Source organism: Geospiza fortis, unplaced genomic scaffold (assembly GCF_000277835.1).
Source record: "Geospiza fortis unplaced genomic scaffold, GeoFor_1.0 scaffold275, whole genome shotgun sequence".
Lineage (NCBI taxonomy): Eukaryota > Metazoa > Chordata > Aves > Passeriformes > Thraupidae > Geospiza > Geospiza fortis.
The window spans coordinates 2,427,388-2,445,981 of NW_005054341.1; the positions used below are offsets into that span (position 1 = coordinate 2,427,388).

The window sequence follows — 18,594 nt, forward strand, 5'->3', positions numbered from 1 at the left end:
TTTGCTTGCTCCGGGAGGCAGCGGGAGATGCTCGCCTTCCCCCTCCCCGGGTTTCCCCTCCCTCCCCATAACGTGTTGGCGGTTCCCATTGTACCCCCAAGTCTCCCTTTCCTCGCACCGCACGATCCGAAGACACAAACTTGGGATTAAAGAACCCTTCTCCATCCTTCCCACGGTACGGTGCGGGAAAATGCCCCGGCGGCGCATCCCGCATTGCCCCGCGGGCATTTCTCGTCACCGTAGTGTGGCACCCCCCTCCCCGCCCCATCACCCCCAGTACCTCCTTTCTCCCGGCACTCCAAAATCCATCCCTCTTTTGCCGGTGCGGTTGTTTTGGTGGCTGGGAACAGGGGGAAAAAGGGGGGAGTAGGAGGGCGAAGGGGGAAAGCTGAAAAGACATGTTGGTGGAAGGGCAATTTGCATGAAAAATAGAGACGGATGATTAGGGACCCAGGCAGGGAATTTTGATTGCCCCAGAATTAAAAGATGCATCCTGCAAATCGGAGGCAAGACCAGGTGAAATGTATTCTGGTGTTTTCTTTGTAATCCCGGTATTTTATATTATGTTCTAAAAGTAGCAGTAATAATAAAAAACATATTTTTTTGCTGGCTCTGCCTCCATCAGGAGCCAAATGTTTTGCAGCTAACACAGTGCCAGCCGTATTTCATACATTAGTATATAATTCTTGTTAATTAGCAATAATTTACGTTAAGAGCATAGAAAATGTTGAGGTTACAGGTTTTATATCTGTACATTTGATCATCTTGTTATTTTCAAGAACTTTGCCTCCTATAAAATTAATTAGGTGAAATGTGGAGGTGTAATCAGCAACCTCTGAATTACCACTTCATTTCCTGGTTTTGATTGTAAATCAGCCCAGTCCGTACAGACTTTTAGCAAAGTCTATTTTTGTTCCGTGCCACTTTTAACTGTCTGGTGTCGAAGCAGCGGGTTACCTTCCCCTGCTAAATAATAGTGACAGCGTCAGAAAGGAATCAGGCCGCGGGAAAACATTATAATTGAGTGATGATTATGCAGAGCTCCTCGCTAAGCCAGTTGCAAGGGGAGCACGGGTGGTTCTGTGTCTCTTTGCTGCGGAGGGTCGGTGAGCTCGAAGTTAGGTTCGCAAAAATACCTTTGTCTGCGGCGAGCAGCAGCGAGCTGCCGGTGGTGGGATTAGTCCTGCAATAATTTACTCCCTGGGTCCGAACGCAAGGAACGGCTTGGGGGAGGAAAAACGCCGTGCCCGGCAATCCCGCAGAAACACCCTGCTCCTGTGGCTGCTTCCCGAGGAGCAGCGAGAGACGCACGTTGTGCCTCCTCTCCTGCCGCTCTGTAAGTTTAGGAGAAAGCCCCAGCGATTAAGACATTGTTTTTATTAATACGAATGTAACCTTCATATTCCTGTGGTTGACCTTACGTTAAATTAGAAGTAGTACTAGAGGCAAGAAATGATGGACTGGATCCCTGTGTCCTAGTTGGAGCTGAGGTACGGCGAGGTAGTGTGCTCTTTCAATATTATTTTACACAGCACAACTGGGAGCTACTCCAGATCTTCCTCCTCAATATTCAGCCTAGGTAGGGTTGAAATAAATTTAACCTGAGTTCACTGGATTTTTGCACTTTATCAAAATCAGTTCCAATATTGTGCAGTCAAATTAAAATCTATTTTTTGATTCTCTGTGGCTTTAAGTTCATTAAATGTGAAATTGGCAGCCAGCTAAAGAAGGTCAGGCTGATTAACTGTTTAGGAGTTGTATTCTGTCTCTCCTGCGTTACCTGGCAGTGTTTTGAGGTGGGTTGTATTTGTAGTACCCTCTCCTCCTGCTCGCTGCTGTTAGCGTGCGTGTTGTGTTGCGCAGACAGACGAACACCAACACGCTGCTCTCGCTGCTCGTATTTATTTTTTTCCCCCCCTCGTGAAAGGCGATGGCGGTGGAGACTGCACAGAGATTGCCAAGGTATTTTTCTGCAAATGTAACGTAAAAAAAAAAAAAAAGCAAACAGAAGAGAGAGCCGAGTCTGCCTCGTTAAAGCATCCACTGGCGATTCTGTGAGCAGAAATAGCCTCATAATGAAGCTTTTTGGAGCTCATTCAGAAAATTCGTCAACTTTGACAACATTAGGCAAGGTATTTTGAGTTTAAAGAAGGCGCTTCTCACTGTTGTGAGAAAATGTGGCAGTTGCTTGGCCAGGCTGATTTTTAGATGCTGAAGGCCATGGGTGCTAACATGTTCAAGATAATTTAGGTATTCCCTTATTTCAGGATTAAAAAACGCTAAATGACTGATTGCCTTATTTCCTTAAGTACTAAAAAATACCTCATCCAGCTAATATCTCTGAGTGGGCTTGGTGGTGAATTTGCTGTTTATTTGGATCCTGAGGAGTAGCTCAGAAGTGAGTGGTGCCTCCCCCCACCCCGCAGGCATTTCTGCTGCACTTGCTTTTTATCATTTCGGTTTTCTGCCATAGATACTTAGTTATTTATTTGCCTCATACCCTCCCCCTTCCCCCACTGCCCCCCCACTTGGTGTATAACCACTGCCTTTAGGATTTTTTTAAATTGGAAGCCGCAAACGGGCCGATGGGGACAGTGACACAAATCCGTGCGTTTACGTCTGCACGTGTGTTCTGAGGGCTGGATGTGCCCTGCATGTCGGTGCCTGCGTATGTGTGCCCATGCAGGCTGGCTCTCCCCCCTGCTCTTTTACACACATGCACACGTTACCTGCACAGCCCGTACAGGCAGTGTGCAGTGTCTGTGTGTCTTGAAACACCTTCTGTCGACACTGTATTTCTGAATTTTAGAAACTGGGTCTTGTCTGGCTGGTGGAAGATACACACCCATGTGTGTGAGAGTGTGTGCAGTGCTTTTAGCCTTGAATTCATGTACATAAATAATACATTCAGCAATAAAACACCACATTCCCTTCTTGTCGTAGTACCACAAGAGTTTCCCAGTGTGTTCTCTCAGCCTATCCATTTAATTTTAGCACCGAATCGTTCAAGGAGTCAGAAATGTGCCCTCGTGTAGGAGCACGGAGACAGTTGCGGTGCTCTCCCTCTGAGTTCTGTGTGCTGCGGCTGCTCCTGCAAGATCCCTTCCCTGTAACTGTTGAATCCCTGTCCTCGGTGCCGAGCTGGCAGCCGTGTTGCCTGGGTTTGGCTGGGGGGAGCGGGCGGACTCCAGAGCAGGGTGTAATATTCATGAAGAGGGGGCTCGGCGCGTTCCTCCCCCCGCGCCCGCTGCCTTTCCCGACAGCTCTAACCATTCTCCTTTTGTTTCTCAAACTGCAGCCGAACCTCTTGAAGCCATTCTCACTGATGACGAACCTGAACATGGCACATTGGGAGCTCCGGAAGGGGACCACGACCTCCTCACTTGTGGCCAGTGTCAGATGAACTTTCCGTTGGGGGACATTCTTATTTTTATTGAGCACAAACGGAAACAATGCAATGGCAGTCTCTGCCTAGAGAAGGCTGTGGATAAGCCACCTTCACCCTCACCAAGTGAGCTGAAAAAAGCATCCAATCCCGTGGAGGTTGGCATCCAGGTTACGCCAGAGGATGACGATTGTTTATCAACGTCATCTAGAGGAATTTGCCCTAAACAGGAACATATAGCAGGTAAATTAAAGCAAGGAGAAGTGTTTGCGAGTTTATTTCCGTGTCATTTGCACCGTAGCGTGTTGGCAGTGGCGCGCTGCCGTGTCTGTGTGTCCTGCGAGGGCCGGGTGTCCGTGCCCTCCCTGCCTGGGTTAGCGGTGTTTCCCGGTGCCCGCGCGGCGGCGGGAGCAACAGGCACGTGCCGTGCCAGCCGGTGTTGCCGGCCGCATTGTTCGAGGCCACTCTGGTGATTTGCCTGCATTGTAGTCACCGTCTCCTGGTGTCTCGCCCGCCGGAGCGCCGCGGGAGGAGGGTTCCGAGGCTGCCGCGAGGAGCGTTTTGAGTCTTGGGCAAAGTCAGGGGTGAAAGAGTTAACCGAGCATCCGCCAGCCTTGGTTCCATATTGGCTGTCAGCGTATGGACTGTAATTAAACACAGCCCCATGGCAAAGTGACACCACCGACCTTGACTTTAAGATGCCATTTTCGACTGGCCAGGCCAGAGTAGAGAGGGCAGTTGCTGAAGCGCACAGACATGCTTATTCGAAAAGTTTAAGGGCATGTTGGAAATTTCAAAAGGTTGGTTTGACAGGAAAGGCTGCTCTCTGCAGCCTGCCTCCTCAGCCAAATGATAAATGCTTCGCTGTGCTCTCTCTTGTCTCTGATGTGGTTTTGACAGATGTATCTTGATTTTGTTTGCGGTTTACACAACCACATGTCAGCCGTACAAATGTCCAAGGCAGAGTTCTGTTTTGTGCAACAAACAATATGAAATGCAATTTAAAAAAAGAAAAAGGGGTGAATAATTCCACTTCATAGCATAATTTTTTTTCTTTTTATAAAATCAGAAAGCCATTGGCCATGCAGATATTTTCACAAATGAGGTTAAAAAAATAAAAGTGTACCATGTGAAAGAAAATCCCAGAGCCCTGGGAGCGTAACAAGGCACGCTCTGCTTTTAAAGCCCTACTAGTAAACAAAAGTGCTGCCCATTTGCAGCGAGCGTTTCAGATCACTTCAAACCACGCCAACACTGCCAGTCGAAAAAGGCGAGACCGCAACCTAATAACCCCAATGAGTGCCTGAACCGGCTGCAAACTCCCCCTCCTGTGGTGTTTGGGATGTGGCACTGCCTGTACCTCTCTTCGGGGAGCCCACAGGACCGCTTGGGGTTGTCGGAGATGCAGTACATCATCACATGATGTGCTGGAGCTTGTCTGGGGCTCGCTTTGGCCACAAAGTTAAACCATAATAGGGCAGTAGGCACTGGGAGGGTCAGCAGGATCCTCCTGCAGCCTTCCCTGGCCTCCAAGCTGGCCGCCAAACTGTGCTGGAGAGCTGCAGTGTTGGAGGTTTTGTGGTGGCAGCAGATCCTATCGGTGCATGGGTGTCTGTCTGCGCACGTGTCTGTGTGCAGAGCCATGTGCGTGCACACGCAGACGTCATGTGAACAAGTGTGTGCTGTTTCTGCAGAGTAATCGGTCTTTCCCTGAAACGTGAATATCTCTACATGTAAGAGGAAACACAGCTACTGCTAAGCTATATTTTGAATGAGACTTAAACTCCCCTAGTAGTTCCCCATATTGCACTTCCCAGACACAGGTATTAAAGGTGAGGTTTCTTTCCCAGAGTGGTACAGGGCAGTGCCCATTTCCATGTGCTGCCTGCGATGTGACGGAAAGCGAGCAGAAGTGTAGGGCGTGATTAATGAAGCAGGAGCCTGGCGGAAGGGATTTGTAGTCTTCCAAGTTCTGGAGCCATACTAAATCACCAAATATGGAGGAGCGGTGGTATGATGTAACGCTGTATTTACGTACGGCGCCGCTCCGCTCAAAAGACAAAACACAGTATCTGTCAAGCAAGAATTAAACATGCTGTCGTCCCCGTGGTCCCAGCTCGGTCCCTGGGCTGGAGGGATGGCCATGCTGAGGAGTTCTGCACGAGGGGAACCTCCTCTGCTGAGGTTTTGCTCTGGCACTCTCTTGGTGCGGGAGGCTCAGCGAGCCAAGTGTGGCTTTGGCGTGGCGCAGGTGACGCGAAGCGAGGAGGATTTGGGCTGGCGCGCCGTCACGGGGCTGTTAATTCAGAAAGGGCTGTGGTTTCACCTGGCTGTAAATGCTTCTCTGAGCAGAGGCAGTGGCTGAGGAGGGGGGCACAGTGGCAGGGCCTGATCCTGCTCGCTTGTACATGTAGGTGGGCTTGACTGGGAGCAGGCTTGGCGCCGTGCAGGAGGGTCCACAGAGCAAGCCGTGAGTGCGTCCTGAGTAGGGAGGGAGTTGTGGTTGTCAGGACTCTTCTGCCCCAAGGTTTCTGGCTCTGGTGCTCAGCCATGCCTATACAGATGGGAGGTCCAAGATTGCATGTTCTCTGCACCTCCCTGGCTGGGCTGGAGCTGAGCAACGCTGGGGTCCCTTGGTTCTTCCTGTTGGTTGGAAATGCAGCCTGGCTTTGGGAAAGGGAGAAGGTGCACCAGACGTTATGGGGCCTTGTGCTGTTCCTCCCCTTCTTGTTTTCATCTCCCTTTTCAGTTGGAGTTCAGCTCCCTTGTGTCACAAAGAAGTGTGGTGATAGCTGGAGTGACCCATTGCTCGTAGCCAGTAGTTTGAGGAGTCTGGCAGTAAAATTTCCAGTGAAGGTCTTGGAGCCTGAACTGTGAACTTCAGGAAGGCCCCTACAAAGAACCTCAAACTCTTCCAATTCAGCTATTTATATCTGATTTCTGTGCAAGAATGCAAAATGCAAGGTTTGAGTGTGTAATTAAGGGGGGAAAAAAAAAGTTAGAGGCTGCCTTTGGAAAAATACACAGAAGTTGGGGAAGTGATTCTTTCTGCTAAGAGACCGTAAAATACATATTTTGTAGCAATATAAAAATGTTCCAAATTAGTTTTGAGGATGGAAGAAGTGTTCCAGGTTAGCCCTGGACACATAGGTGCTGTGGGTGAGCTCTGGGTGCAGTTTTTTCCCTGCCTGCAGTTTTCTAGTCAGTAAGTTGAGTGTTACAGTAAAAGAGAATCGTAAGTAATGGTCAAAGATCTACGGAACAGCAAGGAGGCAGCGGCTCATTCAAATGCAGGGAGAAATGTCTGTTTTAACTGTCCTTAAGCTGCTCTTTATCTTGCCATTTTCCAGAGACAGGGATGAGGACAGGAGCTTATGTGTGTGTGCAACCTGTGCAGCAGCTGTGGGATCCATATAGGTGCAGGCATGTGTCCATACCTGGCTCTTCCATGTGGGTGTCTGCCTGTGCACAGCTCTGCCTTGCTATAAAATTTTGAGTGATGCTGATCCAGCACCGGAGCTGAAATGCCATAAATTTAACTGAAAATTAATAGGATATGTTGTGTGGGTCCAACGAGGCAGCTTTCATCAATATGTATGTCAGAGCCTCACCACCAGATACCGGCAGCCCGTGATTTGCAGTGAGGGCGACGGCAGGGCTTTAGTTATCCGCTCTCGTATTTTACAATAGGGGGAAATATTAACTGAAGTATCTGGAGATCAGTGAATGTAAAATCGCTGCTCACTTATTGAAAAGGCAGAGGAAATATTTATCGCCCGCCCCTGTCAGGTTTTGGCGGTTTGTTTGTTGGATGTGTGAATCCAAGGGAATTAATGAAAGGTTGGGGCTGGGGTGAAGGAGGATCTTAAATGTTACTTGGATGCAATTGGGGGAGCACTTTGGAGTGCTGCTGCGAGTCCCCCTGTATGATGCCGAGCGTGGATCCGAGGATGCTCTATTTACTGTACAAAGAGGGGAGGAGGAGGAGAGGTCATTTTTACTGCTCGAATCCTATATTCTCAAGCTGCTTGTGACATTCAAATTAAACACGTGGGAAAATAATGTAAGAAATCCCTCTGGCTGCTGCAGTCGGGGGAAGGTGAACGTCATTTGGTACTAAATTTGAGACTGAGTATTGTTTGATTATTACAGTTCTTGGGAAGTAATGTGTCTAAGCAGAATTTTTTGGGGGCTGTTGTTAGTAGTTGCCATTATAACTCTGTAGGCTGTGATTGTCGATTCCTTGTTTTGTTTTGTTCTGGAGACAAAAAAATACTGCTGTCTGCCCTGAACAGTTAGCATTGCATCTGGACAATAAGATGAAAGCTTAAAAATAGAGATGAGGGGGGGAAGAAGGAACATGGGAAAATTTTGAAGTCAAATTCTATCTGCTTTCCCCATACAAAGAAAGAGAGAGAGCAGGCTGGGTAAAATATTGCAGACAGGAAAAAATAGTGAGGGTGCTACCCAAAGGCTCCCGCTCCCGAGATTTGGAGTGCTGCATACAAGCTGTATTTGTAAATAAGACAGAGAAAGGTTGTGAACCGGCAGCTTGGCTGTTTTGTCAAAGTACAATGTCAGAGAAACTCTTTCTAAGACAAATTGTAAATAGAAGTGTCACGATGATTGCATGATTGAGCTCTAGAAGTGTCTTGCAATTGTTGGCATTGTCAGAAGACTTTTGAAAGCTTAATTAAAGGCGGTGGCCTGTGCGGCTGTGAAATTTACTTCTCGGGGGGGAAAAATGTAAAAAATGTAGGGGATCAAAAAGTTGCTGTAATGCTGCTTGTGCAGGGATACAGAGAAGAGTCAATAGTTTCCCTGCTTTCCCCATTGCCTTTTATAAATAACGTTTTTTGAAGAAGCAAGCACGTGACACCAATATCATCCTTTGTACGAGGTAAAGATTGTGTTAGTTTTCCTATTCCCTGCTGTTCCAGGCAGTTAATGTAAAAATGGCTCTTTATTGGAAACACAAATATGAGTTCACTCGAAGCACAGAAGCAGGGTAGAAAGTTTTCCTCTGCCTTCCAGGGGAGCATCACAGTGTTGTGGTGCCCTGAATATTTCTGCTGGGCTTTTTTGTTTCCTGCAAACCAGATCTTCTGAGAGGATGAGAAACATATTTTGTGTTCCTTCTCCTATTGCATGGGACACTGAATTGTGGAGCTGTCCATAAGCAGAGGCATCCCTGCATCTGAAATGCTGGTGGTTCAAGAGGCAGCTTGGCACACATGAAGCTCCACATAGATCTTGAAAGGTGCACGTTGGCATCACGTGCTGAAAGCTTTGGGAATCATGCGTGTAATAAACGCAAGGCTCTGCGCCGACAGTCCCAGCAACGAATGCTGGGCCACGGAAACTGAGGCAGGGAGTAAATTAAACACCTTCTAATTAGCCCAATGGGAGAAGTGAAGTCTTCCCTAAACATTCCCATAATTTGGTAATGCCTCTTTTAAAGAGGAGGAGGCCTATTAGCATCACCCCATTTTGTATATGCAGCCCTCAGCCCACGAGCTCGCTCCTGTTTCATTCAAATAATAAAAACGATTAAAGAGGCTTGCGAGGCACAGTCAGGCAACAGGAGCTTCCAGTTGTTTTCCTGTGTGCATCCTCATTTGGACAAAATTTCTTTTGGACAAAATTCCCTTCAGGCTTTGGTCTGTTTCTATATCCACTAGTACCAGCTTTGTGCAGTAAAAGGCGTTTAGCATCAAGCTGGACATGGCCTGGCACAGTGCCACTTGTGTTTTGTTGTGTTTTTTTTTTTTTAGCTAATCGCTGAGGATCTCTCGTTACCTTTCTGCTTGTTGTGATTTTGTTCGGGTCATGATGCTGCCAGGGATGTTGTGAGTCCAAGGAAGTTGTCTTCTCCCAGTGGCAGGCATTTGAACGCAGCTTCCATCCGGGAGCACTTGGTTTTATGTGTCAGCTACTGGGGTACTGCACAAGTCCATAAAACACATCCAGTCCATGTATTTCAGTGTATTAAGTCTTACATATTTGTATGTTCATGCTGGTAGCATGGCCCTACAATTAATCATTGGGTGGATTTTTTTTTTTTGTTTTTCCCTTGGGCTAATGGACGTAATTTTGTCTCTCTGTGTACACAGACAGCAGCTCCAGCCTGACGCCTGGTGACATCGGGCATAGCAGGTTTGGGCCCATGTAGGTAGACACCAGTACACGGATTGCTGTGATTTATGGCATACTTTTAAGAACAACAGGCACATTAATGGACCCACAAACCACCCAAGTGGTGGGGATGATCTGATAATGAAGTTCCATGAAACACAGTTTGCTCTGAAGGGGCCCCCATCTTGGGTGTGCTTTGCTCCACCAGATGTGGATCAAACTCTTGCAGGAATGGGACTGGTGGCTGTGGACCCCTATGGATGAGCAGACCAAGTGCTCACATTATTCAGACCTTCCCGTGTTGATGCCAAATGCATTTTAAAGCCCATAAACATCCTCCCCGTCTCTCTAATTGGGTTTAGTATGCAACGCATCCCGCACGGGGTTCAGCCAGTTTGTTTTCCAACCTTTATTGGCCAGCTGCACTCGCTGTGCATCTTTAAAATATTTCAGCAAGGTTTTTTGTTTGCTCTTCCATCGCCGAGGCTGGTAACTTGGTGTCTCATTCTTCATTCGGAGGTGGCATTGCCTGGGGTTGGCGAGGGAAAGGTTTGCGGTGTGGGGTGTGGCGAGGTCAGCCCCGATCCCAGCAGGGAATTTGTGTTCTTCATTTGCCTTTACAATCGGAGCACAGCTACTGTACCTTGGAGCAGCTCTCAGGTGTGAGCTCAGATGGGCGCATGTAAATGTCCTGTCAGATGCAACACAGGAATATTAATGTTTCCTCAGCACCACGCTATAATAAAACTGTACACAGCCAGCTTAATATGCAGCCGGGCTGGGGAATTGTATAAAACTTCGATAGCCCAGTGTGAATGACAGCGGTGGAAAAAAAAAATTCAATATGCCACAGTTTGCATTCTTGTTTGCCTTTGATCTAAAGCAAAATGAAAACATCCTCTCCTCTCCCTCCTCGCTCTGAATAGGTGTCCTTCCTCTGCAAAATTGGATAGTAAGTAAGAAAAGAAGACAAAGTACGGGGCACGGTGCAGAATTATTTGAAGCACATTAACTTCAGCCCGCTGGGGGATGTAATTTTTTCAAGTATTAGCAAACATTTATTTTTTATACTTGGGATTGTTGGCATTGCTTTTCATTCTTTTTTTAGCATGTGGATCTGGTTGAAACAAAGAAAACAGAGCCACCACAAACAGGGGCTGGAGCCCCTTTTGCCCTCTGGCTTGGGCACGGCTCAGGCTGTACACCCTCCTTGCAGAGGTTTCATTTGCATCTTCTTGTGTGTTTGAATCTTCAGCTCCATCCAAAGGTGTCTGTTTTTCAGTGCGGTTGTGTTCGAGGATTTTTAATAATGTGCTCATTTAACTGAATCAACAGCTGTCAGGAGCGGTTGTAGTAAATCCACAAAATGCACAAAGAAAAATACATACGTTCCCTGAAACAAAACACTTGAAACAAATTGGCTGCCAAAGAAAGCTGCTGAATTCTGGGTTTGCAGACAGTGCACCAAAGTGTTTCTTCTCTCTGCTTTCCCCGGAGACCTCTCTCTGCTTGCCTGCTGCAATTCTACTGGAACTTTTTACCTGAACAGGTTGCTTTTAAAGAAAAAAATCCTTTTACTTCCCCATCTGGCGGGTACAGAACTCAGTTACAGCTCGGAGTTTTTGTTTTTCACACTAAATAGCTGAGACACCAAGAGTGGGGCAAGAGCAAAAGCCAAATAACTGCATTGCCGGCAAGGCAGGAGGCTCAGTATCCCTGGGAAATAGCTGTCAGGAGAAGCTGTTCCTCTCTGCCCTTCCAGGTAGGCGTTGTCAGGGTGCTGCAGAGGGTGCAGGATTCCCCCTGCAGCGGGTGTGCTGGTGGAGGGAGACGTGGGGAGCTTGGGTCAGTCAGAACCAAGGGCTTTCTGCTTCCACCCTCCCCTGCTTTGCCTAAATGCTGAACAATTACACCTACAATTTGATCTTAGCTGCAGATAGAAAAACCTCTGCCTAAATAAACAATGGAATTACTGCTGAACAACAAAGGCTCAAAGAAGAGCCCTGCCTTTAGTGGTGTTATTATTGTTGTTGTGGATAATAATATTATTATTACTATTGTTATTATTACTGCTATTACTACACCTCTTTAAAATTATGCATCACAGTTCCTCGTTCCTTTAGGAAGTAAGGAGTTTAATTTTGCATTAATTGCTTGCTTAATTGATTTATCAGGTAGGGAAATAGAAAATGCAAAAATACAAATGTGTTGTGTTGTACCCCCCCCCAATATTCGCAACAATTAATTTGTCACCCAGCATTACTTTGCTTCAGCGTCACAGCTGGGGTTTTTTTTCAGATATTGAATGAATCATCTGGGTTTTGTTGCATTTTAGCTACTGAGTTTATTCTTTGTGGAGTAAGAGAATAGATCAGCAGAACTGTCGTTCTTCAGGCAGGGCACGGCGAGCGCACGGAGCGTTTACTGAGTGAGGGGGCTTTTCCCCCTGTTTCTCTGTTACTGGTGCTGATTTTCGTGTTTAGGGAAGAGTTGTTGTGCAATGAGAAACAGTAGTCCAGAAGCCTTGTTCTCTTTGAGGAGCTAGAACACAGTGGGATGCATTTGGAAAAAGAGATAGAGGCTGTATTATTTTGTAATAAACTATAAACTGTCCTATGTTAAATTTGTGTTACGTTAGAAAAAAATCAATAAGGAAAAATTAAATTCTGATAAAGATACTCTTGGATCTTAGAAAATAACTGCTGTCCTTTTAACTAAAACATTTGAGGAGCTTCAAAGAGTATGTATTTCTTCTGATCTTAGAGCTGTGTGACTGGTAGCAGGGAAAAAAAAATCTTATTCTACATACAAGTGGATTGCTTAACAAGTCAGCACAGACACATACTTGTTTGTACCATAGAGATAAAAATTCCTGTATAAAAATAATTCAGTTGCTGACAGCAGGCATTGTGCTGGGGCTGCCTCTTTTGTGTTGGCCGGGGGTCAGGGACCACGGCTCCCACTTTCTGCCGGGGGGGGAGGCTGTCACGATCGCTTGCTGGAGCCTGGAAATAAGTTAATTGCTTCATTTTAGGGAATGCTCAGAGCCCAGTAGTGTGGTTTTTATGTCTCTGGAAATAGAGAAAGAAGTGGGGGAAAAGAAATCTCCTAATGGGGGACATGACTTGAAGGCAGTTTGGGAGACCGTGGCCTTCAACAGCTCGGCGGCCCCGCAGTAGTTTCTGAACTTTTGTTTTGAATCTAATTCTGATTTATGCTGTCACATCCCATACTGGCCTTCTCTGGACTCTTTTTGTGCGAAGTATTGTTGGTGTTGGGGGGGGAATCGCTGAAAACTGGGGACTCGTGGCCAATCCAGATGTTTGCTGCTGCGGCTGTTGCGCGGCGCCGGGTCCTGTTGTGCCCAAGAAATGTAAAAAAAGCAGGGCATTAGCACAGCTCCTGGCATCAGCTGCTTTGCTCTGCAGGGGTGCAGGTAGCATAAGGCGCGAGGTCGGGGAAGGCTGGTGAGGTGGGAATAGGAATTATTTGACCATTCACCCACCCTTCCAAGTCGGGGTGCCGGGGAGGCAGCCAGCGCTTCTTCCCCCTGCCAAGCTCCTCCTGGGATGGCTGGCAGCAGTGTGTGCCCTGCTCCGTGCCCTTTGGATCAGGCTGAGAGCGGAGCCAGGCTGGGAGCGGTGAGCGGTGCCCCCGCAAACTCCGCGGGCTCTGCGGCCGCAGCTCCGCTCCGGAGCACCGCGGCACTCGCAGTGCCACGCTCCGGTGCCGAGGTCTCTGCATCCCTCCCTTTTAAAAGCAGCCAGTCCCTAAAATTAATGCTGCTGCACTTTGATGAAAATAATGTTTTTATAATACATTTGCTGTTTACATGGAAGATGTGACTTGAGGGGAAAAAGGCTTTTTTGGAGGGTGGTGGAAATCTTGTTAATCTGCTCTCGGAGAGCGGCACACAATACTGCCTATGAGCAAGTCTGTGCTGCTTTTGATAAATTACCATGTTTAGAGATAGGTTTGGCTCTTAAGGGCTTAGTTTTCTGAACAAAGTCCATAACAATGTTTTCTGCCTCTGTTTGTCTCCAGCCCCTTTGGCTTGACTCGGAGCCCTGTGTTTAGTTGAAGCTCCGTCTGGAAGATATAACAATTTTGCATTAAAAAAATAAGGAAATCACAGGAAGAAAAACCCTTTTGCTTTTTGGATGAATCTTACTGATAATTTGCTAAAGCTCATTTGAATTTTAAGCACTTCTTTAATCTTCAAAGGCTAAATTGCTTTATGAATATGCATGGTGTGGGCAGACTTTAGTTCATTACCTAGTTGTAAATTCTAATGACCATTAGGTCCTTGCAGTAATTGCGAATTGTTTTGCATTTTTGATTGGCCTATTAACATGTGCATTCGGCACACATCAGGCCAGCCTGTCAGGCTGCTGAAGGAGAAAAAAAAGGTGAAAATTGTTTTATAGCACCAAGATTCTTAGATTTTCAATCTTGGAAAATTGATGATGTAAAAAAATTAAAGCGGTGTTTTTTCTTCTCAAGATTGAAAGTTCACCAAGAGATTTGACATATTTAATTTACATGATGACTTTGCACTCCTTCATTAATGCAATTTGCATATGAAGCTGTTGTTAATCACTTTTGATCATGTTTTGTGTATTAGCTGCCTCAGTGGCTCTTCTCCCTCAGATGCTCCAGTAGAAAGCAGCAAAATGATGCATCTTCTTGCCAAGTTTCCTTTAGTGAATTGAGGAATTAGGAGTCTAACCTTGAGTAATTAAATATGTTCTATCAGTTCTCTTTTAATGTTAAGTACACTTGGTTGGAAGTGTAGAAGGAAATTGTTCCCATTTGGGGGAGACATTCCTTTAAAAAATAATCCTCCATGTGTAGATAGAAAAGGATTATTTTCCGTGCTCTGGAGATGCCAGGGCTGGAGGGAGAGGTGACAGCAGGGCAGGATGTGGCGCTGCCTGGTCCCCTTTCTGTGTGACCAGTGTTGAAAGCAGTGCCCCAGGGCCCATCCTGGGGCTGCAGCGCTGCTGCTGGCGCTGGGGTGGTGGCCCTGCCTTCAGGGGACACGGGGCTGCAGCGCTGCTGCTGGCGCTGGGGTGGTGGCCCTGCCTTCAGGGGACACGGGGCTGCAGCGCTGCTGCTGGCGCTGGGGTGGTGGCCCTGCCTTCGGGGGACGCTGCGCAGAGGGCAGGGAGCGCCCTGTTTGTGGCACAGATCGTGCTGCTGGCGCTGCTCCTCTCCCACTGCAGCCTCCCAGTTGCCTCATCACAAGGAAGGGTCTTTTTCTGCTGCCTGTCCGGGCAAGGTGTTAATCATCCAGCCCTGGCAGGGGAAACTGGGAGCAGCCTGGCTGGGAGCCTGCTCAGCTCTCATAACCCGCCCGGGCATCCGTGCCCAGGCAGTGCCAGAGGCCGTCTGCCACCCCTCCTGCCTGGCTGGGGCTTGGCCTGGCCCCAAGCCCCTGTCCCCTGTCCCTCACGCTGGCAGCATCTCAATTCCTGGCTGTGGGATCGGGCCCTTGCTGGTGCTTCGTCCCTTCGGCTGTCCAGCCTTGGTAATTGATGCTCAGCTTTGGTTGGAGAGTTTATCACTGGGTAAGGAGATGAATCGGAGGGGTGAAACAGATACCCTGATTAAAGGAACTGCTTAATGAAAGAAAATAAACGGAGAGGGAAAAGGACCATTCTGGAAGGAACAGAGGTATAATTTTAACCTCAGAGGAGACCTGCTGCTGCCCTTCCATGACTTCCACCCATACCACGCTAAAAGCGTGGTGCAGTTCAAAGTTGTTAATATTCAGCTGGGAAACAGTATCCAGAACACAAATAAATTATTAAGTGCATGAACTTTTTCGGCAGTAAGATGAACTGATGGGGTCCATCTGCGAGATCCAGGGGCTTTTTATTTGTGTGTGTTGAACGATTCTGCCCTCTCCGACTTCATAGCCTTTGGTCCCTGGCCAAGTGCATGCATAATTGATTCCACACGCGCTATCATTTTCTTGATGTAATTGCTTTAGTAAGATATGTTGAAATCTAATGGATAATTTACTATATGAAAATGACAAAAAAGTAAACGTTCGTGTTTTGAGCGGAGAGGAGAGCGCCCAGGTGACCTGTGTGGTCACCCACATGAAACCCACGTGGACCATCTGCCACGGGCAAAGATGGAGGTAAATTGCTGCAGGAGTTCAGAGCAAACTCTGGAATTAATTGGAGTTTTACAACGCAGGTGAAAGCAAAACAGTGGCGTTGTTTGGAAACTTTTATTTTTTTCTGGAGTGATGACTTATTTGCTTTTCTGATTGCCAGAATGTGAGCTCAGGAAAAAGTTCTCTGCAGAAGGCAAGGGGGTAGTATTTTTAAAAATCAGTGTGTCCTGGACTTGCTGTCCAGTGCTACAGAAGGTCCTGGCACTGATGTGTTGCCTGGCAAAAAGATCTACTCTTCTGCCTGCTTAAATAATGCACCAAATTAAAATCAATGCATCAGTTGGGCTGGGTATATTTTTAGAGATTTCGGAAGTGTAAAAATATCAAATCCACCTATAATTCCATCCCCATCCAAAGGAAAATATTCCACTTGAAAATTTGACATCACATTGGTCTTTAAGAAATTATTTGTTAATCTCATTTCCTTTCCCCCTGGCTTCCCAGTCCTGAAATATTTCGTATTCCTTTCCACAGTTTTTTAAAATACACTTTTGAGGTGGTGTAGACACAAAAACATTTTCTCATTTGCTTTTCCCCCCCTGCCATGATGTTTTCAATGTACTAAAAGAGGAAAAAATATCCAAGGCAAACCCACATAACTGTAGCAAAACTGTTTCTGAGCAAGTCATAATAATGAACAACACATGATCTGAAATGTGATCAGCAAACATATACTTATGCCAAGGAATTTTTGCCATTCACATACCAAGGTTCTGTAAATCAGTAAACCGCGGCAGAGGAGCCCCGTGCACGGCGAGGGGAGGAGCAGGAGCAGGATGGGCTGCCCTGCAGAGCTGTCTTGTTGCAGAGCAGGGAATGGGAACAAGTTTTCTCTCTTCCACCTTACTCATCTCCCTCTCGATCCGTGCACCAATTTAAAGAGGGAAAGTGCAGCCTGAGCTATCCTCAAAAGCAAAAGCAGACAAATAAGTAGCAGAGGAATGAAATTTCATCACCACGTGTTTTATGGGATTTTTTTTTTTCCTTCCCCCACCTCCCCATCTTACACAGAACCAAAATGTAAATTACTTTCTGGTCCTAATTGGATTTAATTATTTCTTTAGGGGAGGATGGGTGGGAGGGGGTGGGAATGGCACGCAGCTGTCCTACCAAAACAAAGGAGCCAGCAAACCCTCACTTTCCCCCATGTTGGCTAATGAACGGTGCAGAGGATCCTAGTGCTGGCGAGCAAATGGAGCGCTCTGTAACCTGGGGAAGGGGTAAGCGCTGTCGGCAGCCGGGAGCATTCGGAGCAGGCCAGGCTAGCTGTTAGTTAGGAAGTGCACTTCAGTGGTGATTTGTGGTTTCCTATTAATTTTTGTAACTGCCCTGTGTTTTAGAGCACCCAGCCTGGGTGCTCCCAGCCCTTGCCTTAACCCAAGCCACGCTGCCCAGATGCCTCAGCCCTGTGGTGAGACCCACCCTCGGTACTGGGCTGTGAATCTCCCGGCCCCGCTCACCTGGGAAGCAGCAGCTCCCTGTGGCACTGCTGGCAGGGACTGGGAGTGGGTTTGGGTGCCCTGCACTTGGTGGGGTGTTCCCTGTGCCCCCCAGCTGGGGTCTGGGTGCCAGCAGTGGGGTCTGGGTGTGCTGATGCTGGCACACTGCACCCGTGAATCTCCAAGAGCTTTGCAGGCTTTAATGAATGTGACCACTAACGTGATTTATAGTGCGATTCATTATTGGTATTGGAGGGACTGTATTCTTATTTTGTCATTTGCTGTTAAAATTAATACACTCCATGCTGGCTATAAAAGTGTATTTGCATTTAATTGCAAGTCAGAATGAATTAGTGGATATGATTTAAACCTGAACTCGCTCCCTAAAAAGAAATCTTCGGTGGGGAAGGAAAAATCAAGCTCTGTGCTGGATTTCTTTAGTGGACGTGGGGATGGAGACAGGAGTCGAGGAGAGGAGGGGGCAGGCGGGGGCTTGGTTCTTTTTTGTTTTTTAATTCTTGAGGTTGCTTTCAGCAAAAAATGCCTTTGCCAGGAGGGGCTTAGGCAAAGTGGTCAAGCACATCTGCTCCTGGGAAGGTAGGGAAGAAAAGAGGTTACTAGTAATAGGGCAGCAGCACAAAGGGAAAATTGTACACTGGAAGCATTAGTCTCCTCGGCGGTGGTGTGGCCAGACTGGTTTAGCAGACAGGATGATAGATTGCTTTGTCAAGGGTCCCAGGGTGTGCCCTGAACTTGAAGCACTTTGTTTATCTTGAATAGAAAGGGAAAAGCACAGACATAATCGATGTCTAGTTTTTTAGGAGGGAGGAAGAGGTAGAGGAGGGAGCGAGGGGGTGGTGGCGGGGGGAGGCCCTGGCTGTGGCTCTCCATTAACAGATGAACTTGGCTGAAGTCCAGAGTTTGATGAGAGAGTGTCACAGCTCCGGGGCCGGCCAGCCTTTTCAATAATTTTCTTTTTTTTTTTTAATACCTCCAGACTGCACATCAAATGCTCCCAGGTCTTTTGGCTAAAGGCAAGAAGAGGGAGAGGGGAGGGGGGGAAAGACACAGCTCCATTTTTTCCCTCTGAACCAGTTGAGACCAGTCCCTTGGCCACGCACGCAGGTTCTATCATCTTTCCTGGCTCGCTGTTGGGAAAAAAAAAGAGCTGTCGCCGTGCCAGTAACCTGAGGGCCCAGGACAGGAAAAAAAATAGGGGGTTGCTGTTCTGAGAGGCAAACTAAGCTAAAAGAGTGTGAGAGCAGGAGGGGCGTGCGTGCGTCTGGGAGATTTCAGAGATAGCAGGAGTTAAATTGGGGGGTGAAAGCATCTGCCTGGCTGGGGAGAGCACACCCTGGGGCCAGACCCAGTGCAGGTCCACAGCTTGTGCATGGCAGCAACCTTTTCATGGTGGCTCCCACCCATTCAAATGACTTTATAGGAAACAA

The 18,594-nt window shown here is 47.3% G+C and overlaps 1 protein-coding gene across 1 annotated transcript in view; it reads left to right on the forward strand.

The window, feature by feature from the left end:
- BCL11A (BAF chromatin remodeling complex subunit BCL11A) overlaps nt 1-18,594 on the forward strand; it is a 70,604-nt gene that overhangs the window by 3,034 nt on the left and 48,976 nt on the right. The window contains exon 2 of the mRNA XM_005422634.2: nt 3,299-3,628. Within this exon, the coding sequence (XP_005422691.2) occupies nt 3,299-3,628 (330 nt within the window). The remainder of the gene's footprint in view (nt 1-3,298; nt 3,629-18,594) is intronic.